The sequence below is a fragment of the Cynoglossus semilaevis genome, chromosome 6 (genome assembly GCF_000523025.1).
Source record: "Cynoglossus semilaevis isolate Cse_v1.0 chromosome 6, Cse_v1.0, whole genome shotgun sequence".
In the NCBI taxonomy this organism is placed as follows: domain Eukaryota; kingdom Metazoa; phylum Chordata; class Actinopteri; order Pleuronectiformes; family Cynoglossidae; genus Cynoglossus; species Cynoglossus semilaevis.
This window is the reverse complement of record NC_024312.1, coordinates 11809795-11817251: the sequence shown is the minus strand read 5'-3', so window position 1 is coordinate 11817251 and position 7457 is coordinate 11809795. Positions and strand designations below refer to the sequence as shown.

General features: G+C 39.2%; 2 protein-coding genes across 2 annotated transcripts in view; both read left to right on the top strand.

Annotated features, from left to right (window-relative positions):
- LOC103380190 (kelch domain-containing protein 10-like) overlaps positions 1–1315 on the top strand; it is a 5288-nt gene extending 3973 nt beyond the window's left edge. The window contains exon 11 of the mRNA XM_017032825.2: positions 1306–1315. Coding sequence (XP_016888314.1) covers positions 1306–1315 — 10 coding nt within the window. The remainder of the gene's footprint in view (positions 1–1305) is intronic.
- A 1430-nt stretch (positions 1316–2745) lies between these two features.
- Positions 2746–7147, top strand: LOC103380189 (zona pellucida sperm-binding protein 4-like). Its single transcript, XM_025056347.1, is given in 9 exon segments — positions 2746–4689; positions 4691–5378; positions 5504–5688; positions 5798–5895; positions 5977–6137; positions 6213–6405; positions 6586–6733; positions 6818–6893; positions 6972–7147. Coding segments are annotated over 9 exon segments (1938 nt in total). The 5' UTR covers positions 2746–4407; the 3' UTR covers positions 7079–7147.
- The last annotated feature ends 310 nt before the right edge of the window (positions 7148–7457 follow it).

The window sequence follows — 7457 nt, the reverse complement described above, 5'->3', positions numbered from 1 at the left end:
AACCTAGGACTGACTCACACGCTCATTCAGAGGCTAAAATAGATCAAACACAAGAAACCGACGTGGCAGAGCTGCGTGATAGACTGACACCGACTCGGACACACTGATGGTGAAGCGAGAAGCATCACATCTCCAATAGCCTGATGGCAGATGCTGACAGAAGACGTTTGAATGCCTATTTAATTTGGTATATGTTTTAAATGAGCGATGCCACGTTAGCTCGTCTGTAGGCGTTAGATCTGTGTTTGCATGTACCTGGTGGGATTTACATGTCATTGTGTTAAGCAGAATTACTGCTGAAATTCACAATCTCATTGCTCAGAGGTCACTTGTGCCGTTGTCATCCTTTTAAAGTGCACTCCTCAGTTTGTTGTAGCCACACCTGGAGACTCTTGAAGCATTTATGGCAGCAGTTAATTGGTGTGAGGGCCACTGGCTAAACAGGTGATGATTCATCAGTAGATTCATACACTGCAGCATTAGCAGCGTCAGAAATGAAATGAAATGACAACGTTTAAAGCAGCAAGTCATATGGGCGCATCGTCCTGACTACATGCTGTGATTGCCCTCTAAGTAGTCACATCTGGCTTGTGATCAGGTGAAAAATATTTGTGACAATGCATCACTGTGAAGCATCTTGTGCCTGTAATTGTAATGCAAATTAAGCATAGGACGTAAATATTAAGATACACACTCGTAGCTCAGCAGTGCCCCCCCCCACAGCCTTTATTTATTTCTTTGGGTGCCTTTAGGAAATTAAAAAAAAAGCCAGACCTAGGATTTTATACTTCTTGTAAATAAGAGTTTATGCCTCTTCATGACTTTTGATTCCATATTTTACTTGGTGCTTTTGTTACTCACGATTAGTCAGCAACATTTTTAAGTTTTAATCGACTTAAACCTACAACGATGTCGTCTTTTTGAGTCTATCGCAATGTGGCTTTTTTTCTTTCAATTGTGTAGCTGCATTTTGTTTCTTTGTAATTTTCTGTGTCAATTTAGCTCTAATTTTCCATATAATGTCATCATATTGAGGAATACGGGCTCTAAATGATCCAATAACGTATTTCTTCCCCAATGTTTTTGGAGAATTACTACAATTACATATGTTTGCAGTGCAGTTGTTTTGTGTAGTCACAATTTGCTGCGACTTTTAAGACTCACTCCTGTAGCACTGCAGCATGTTGCTCTCTGAAACAAAGATTAACTGTAGGGGATCATACTACACCATTTTTTTCCTTTTGAACCACAACACGATGACAGCTTAAGTCCAGCATCATTTCTTTCTTTTCTAACGTCTCTCAGGCGTGGATGATTGTCAGAAAAGTCAGGACACTAAAAGTCAGCTGGGCTCTAGTTGAGTTTCTAAAGGTTTACCCAGACATCAGTGCTGCAGCAGTGAAGCTGCATGTAATTATGGCTGAAACTGTACAGATTATAAATGTTGAAAGAAAGTGCTAAAAGCTAGAAAAAATAGAGAAGTCAGTGTATGTTTTTTTTGTGCTGACAGTAATCAGTCAACTATCTGTGTTGAAAATTTCTCTCGAATTCAATTTTTTTCTTTGTCCAAGGTTTTATTTTTATTTTTTTTAATGTGCTTTTAAAGTTAATGTATGGCCTTATTTACTCCACTGACCCACACTAGGCAAATGTACAGCACTGCTTAAATGTTATGTTCATATTTGGTAGTAATGACCTCTTGTGCATGACAGTATAATGTGCATGTTACTTCACATGAAGCTCTGGTGAAAATGGTGTAGTTAAAGCTGTAATGTACATTGTGTTTTGTTATTCTTCCGTGTCCAAACAATAAAATACGAACACATTTTTTGACAGTAACCTAATGTCAGAAGTTATTATAATGCACTGCTAGCCTTTTTAAAATATGTAATCTCTATCAATCTCTATATTAAATACGCTAAAATGGTCACACACAACAAACATTTACCAAACCAGTGTTTTCCTTTTTTAAGCCATGGCACATATTTTACATTAGAAGAATCCAATGGCACCCCACTAAAAGAAATGTCACAAAAAGATAATGTTATGAAATCTTCATCATCATCTTCTCATTTCCATTTACTCACAATTCACTTATTCAGCGAGAAATCTGGGCCTGTTTAGTTGAACGCAATACTGATATACTTGCAGGAAATTAAAAAAGATAAACTTTTTAGTTTTCAATAGTTTCGGCTGCCACCTAGTGGAAGAGTATTTAACTGTTCTGCCTGCCACTGTTGCATAGACGAACAAAGATAAAGTATTTGCAGTAAATAAATAAAGGTTTTCTGACAAATTAAGAGCAATTGGATTTTTTTTTGGACACCTGATGATTTCTCAGGATACACTAGTGTGCCGTTGCACAGTGGTGGGGAATGATTACCTTAAACCACACGCGTCAAACTCAGGCCCAGGCAGGTGAGTTTATTTAATTTATTTAATTTATTTAATATTTTATGTAATTTTTATTTTATTTAAATTTTGGGCTAGCATACGTGCTTGCTATGTTAGCTGTTTAGGCATATGACATACACTGGAACATTTCAAACATTTAATTTAAAATATTAGACTGTACTTTAAAGTATTATATGCTCTATGCGGTTTGTTTAACACAGTTACATATTTGAAGTGTTACTAATGTAAATAGCAGGCCTCAGGGGTAAGCTTAGGTATAGTATCTGTGTTAAATTCTCCCAAGTATCAGAAGTCATTTCTGTAATGTGATACATAAATTATGTATCAAAAGCACCATTACCACCAATATCTTAAATTACAGTTTCATTCTTTAAGTCCCCACAGAAACAGCGCAACACTGATATTTCTGTGACATAATTTTAAATATTTGTATTTGGGGTTTTTTTCTGTATGTGAAGAACAAAAGAATCATAAATACCCTATAGATTTAAAGTTTGGAAAGCTCTGAAAAGTGTAAATACATAAATATGTTCAGTCTCATTTTAAGCAGTAAACCTTTCAGTGGTAAACAATATTTTTTAGAATTGACTTTATTGTAAGTTCATTGTGCACTAGTGAAATGAACATGACATGACCAATGAGGTTAAGGTGTTAAAGAGCTTTGATAAGGGTTCCCCTCCTTCCCCCTTTTTTGATCCAAATGTTGGACTTGCAAATAAATACTTCCATGTCACAATGCTACCCCCCCCACCTGACCTGAGCCTGCAGGAGTTAGGTCGTCCTGTTATCTGAACCTACAAAGTGCAGACCTCCTTGGCTTATAGTTATTCTTCTGTTATTCCAAATAAACAGAATAAAAAGAATAATGTTTGTTGTTGCAATTTTAAATTTGGTTATATAAGAAGCACATAGTTAAAGCTGAAGCCAGAAAGTATCCTTAGAATATATCCTATTATGCAAATCTATGGCAGAAACATTGTGTGTATAGGGTATGTATTTGTGCATAGATAACTGGTCATGATAAGATTAGAGTAGATTGAACGTTATTAATCTCACACTGGTCAAATTGGTGAAACTGGAGAAATTGTAAAATAAAGATAATTATGTAGTGTACAGTCTGCTTACACAAGAAATAACACCCAGGGTTTATGTTTATGTGGGACTATGTGTTTTAACCAAGACATACATATTAATCAGATGCATTATCTTGTTAAAAAGGTTTTTTTTTTTTAACAAGATAATGCATCTTATATAATATACACTACTTATATAATAACTTGATTTTAATGCAGTATAGCAGCGGTCCCCAACCTTTTTGTACCACAGACCAGTCGGCCGGTATCAGCCACTTCTGCAGACCGGTAATGCCACGCCATTGTTGAAGGATCATTTAAATTTTCAACATCTTTTAGGCTTTATTCTGTTAGAGTCTGAATGACTTATTGTTCTGAAACATTGCCAAATTATCTTTTAATAAAAAAGATAAAGGGATATGACTGGATTCTTTTTGAATGTGGTAGTAAAACTAAAGTACATTTTACCAAGTACCAAGTGACCTACGGACCGGCACCGGTTGGAGACCCCTGCAGTAGAGCATCAGTTCTGTAAAACTATGTTCTTGAAAATCCATACCCAAACATGTCTATGTGGTCAAAATTGTTTGATGACAAATAAGTTTCAAGGTCACACAAACCTGTAACCAGGTTTTTGTGACCTAAATGTGATGTTTAGCAATGTCAACCTGTTGTGCAGTTCAATGACCTGATAGGACAAAGTCATTCCACTATCCCAACCCATCTTTTGGTGAATGTGCATAAAGCCTTATCAAATCCTTGCATAATACACATAGAACACGTGTGTGGCTAAAGAGAAATAAGAAAGTTTGATTGGATGTGGTTGGGATGTTGGGGTGTGGCTTTTAAAAAAGTCTAATGACTTATAAATGGGGAACTCAAATACGTGTTTCACTTGGGGACGAACTGCTTCAAAACCATGATGAAGTTTAGGAGTGCCACCTATTTGGTGGTACTAGTAGTGCTATTGCTAGAAAATGTAGACAGTCAGGATTCACTATGGATGAAACCTTCAATACCAGGGGTAAAAGGTGGAACTCCTCAGAACCCACAGGTTGAAGAGCCAAACTATCCTTACGATCCTCAGAGGCCTCAAACTCAGCCGGTTCCACTGCCAATCTATCCTAGCAATCCTCAGAAGCCAGAGGTCCAACCGGTTCCACAGCCAAACTATCCTTACAACCCTTCAAAGCCACAAGTTCAGCCAGTCCCCGCCAGTCCCCCAGCCACAGTATCCCCAGAAGCCAGAGGTCCGACCGGTTCCCCAGCCACAGTATCCCCAGAAGCCAGAGGTCCGACCGGTCCCCCAGCCACAGTATCCCCAGAAGCCGGAGGTTCGACCGGTTCCACAGCCACAGTATCCCCAGAAGCCAGAGGTCCGACCGGTCCCCCAGCCACAGTATCCCCAGAAGCCGGAGGTTCGACCGGTTCCCCAACCATACTATCCTCAGAAGCCAGAGGTCCAACCGGTTCCACAGCCACAGTATCCCCAGAAGCCAGAGGTCCGACCGGCTCCCCAGCCACACTACCCCCAGAATCCATATCCCTACCAGCCTCAACGTCCAAATGTGAATCCAGGCCAAAAGCCAAACCCTTATCAGCGCCAGCCATTGATCCGACCAGCACCAAAGCCTCAATATCATCAAATATATAGTGATCAGACTCCTCAGGAACCAAGCGTTCCTCAACCGCAGCAACCACAGCAACCACAGCAACCGCAGCAACCGCAGAAACCACAGACACCTGTTGTGCCAAAGGATCCTAATTTTATGAGTTGCGAGGTGAACCCCAATTCAAGAATTCCATGTGGAGGTCCTGATATTTCCGCTGCTGGATGTGATGCTATAAACTGCTGCTTTGACGGTCAACAGTGCTACTTTGGAAAGGCAGGTGAGTTTTTGACAGGCTTTTGTTCTATGAAGGGCAAGAGAAATACCTTTAATGTGGGTGTTTTATGAGAATGTATCTTCAAACATTTATAATATCTCATGTGATGTTTTGACATGTGCCAACAGTGACCATCCAGTGTACAATGGACGCTCAGTTCATTGTTGTTGTGGCCAGAGATGCCACACTGCCCAACATTGACCTTGAGACAATCTCATTGTTGGGAAGTGGTCAAAAATGTACACATGTGGACTCTAATTCAGAATTTGCCATTTACCAGTTTCCAGTTACCGGTTGTGGCTCTGTTGTTATGGTGAGGTTTTTTATTTATTTTCTTACATGTATATTTGCTTTAGAAATTGTACAATTATTAGTGCCTGTGGATTCTTTCTCCAATTCAAGTATTTACTTGCGTTTTGTAGGAGGAGCCGGGTGTTATAGTCTACGAAAACAGAATGTTGTCCTCATTTGAGGTTTTATATGGGGACCGTGGAGAGATCACCAGGGACAGTCATTTTGAGTATGCGATAATTTTCTAAGTACTGGCTAAAAAAGGGCTCTGAAAACATATTTAATCTCTTTTTTGTGTTGGTTTGGTCAGACTGCTTTTCCAGTGTAGGTACACTGGCACTAGTGTGGAAACTCTGGTCATTGAAGTATTACCACTGCAAGATCCTCCTCTCCCCGCTGCTGCCATAGGGCCTATTAACGTACAACTGCGGTTGGCAAATGGCGAGTGCTTCGCAAAGGGTTGTGATGAACGTAAGTGAACGTCATTCTGGCTCTAATAATGTTACTGTCAGTTATTTTGAACTGCTGGCTGTCTCTTTCTTACAGTACAAGCAGCCTATACATCTTTCTACACGGAGGCAGACTATCCTGTCACCAAAGTCTTGAGAGACCCAGTGTATGTGGAAGTGCAGCTGCTTGGAAAGACAGATCCAAACCTGGTCCTATCTCTTGGCCATTGTTGGACAACCACAAGCCCCAATCCTCACAGCCTGCCCCAGTGGGACATTCTGATAGATGGGTAAATATGCCAGCAAAATAAATAAATGTAAAGGTAAAATGTTGCCAGCAAAATAAATAAATGTAAAGGTTAAATGTAAATTACAAAGTTTCCTTTTTTAAATGTCTGTTTATAAAAGATGAAAGAATAATAGTAATTTAAAACTTAAATCTTACCTTAACTCATTTGTTCTGCATTTAGGTGTCCATACAGGGATGATCGCTACAGATCTTCACTGGTTCCAGTTGGTCCATCTGCTGGTGTGGACATCCCAAGTCACCACAGGCGATTCATTTTCAAAATGTTCACCTTTGTGGACACCAGCACTCTGCAGCCAATGAAGGAGCTGGTAATGAATATTAAGGCATACAGGAAATTGCCATGAAAAATAGATTTTTCTATTTACCTTGCTAATAATGACATCCTTGTTTAGGTCTACATCCACTGCAGTACATTTGTGTGTACTCCTTCAGCTGGCCACTCCTGCGAGCCGTCATGCTTCAGAAGAAGTAAGAGACACATTTGTTAATTTCAGAATTCAGGTAGAATATACGTTTGAATCTTACGTTCTTCTTGTGTGTTTGTAGGGAGAGATGTCCAAGCTGCACAGCAACAGATGGAGTTTGACCGCAAGGTTGTAGTGTCTTCAGGACCTGTCAGCATGGTCTCCCCGGAAGAACCCACGGAAGACTGAGCATGACAGTTCATTATGACATACTGTGAGCCAAACTAATAAAAAAAGTGTAGTAAAGTAAAGCTGAAATCGACCAACAAAGTCCTGCAGTCAATGGGTTTTAAAGTATAGTTTGGTTGTGCTGTAAATACCTACTTTGTGATTCATATGCTTTTTAATTGTCCCTGCTCCAAAAACAATGAACCAACATAGCTTGAATTGTTGTTTACACCAACAAATATCAAATATAGTTTTCTTGATGTAAGCTCTCTATTCATTTTGCCAAAAAGATATGCTGCTAAAACATAAAATAGGTCAGCACTTACACAAGACTGTTCAGTAAAATGGTCAATTAAATTTAAATTTTAAAAGTGCCTGAATAATACATGTTTGTTTTAAC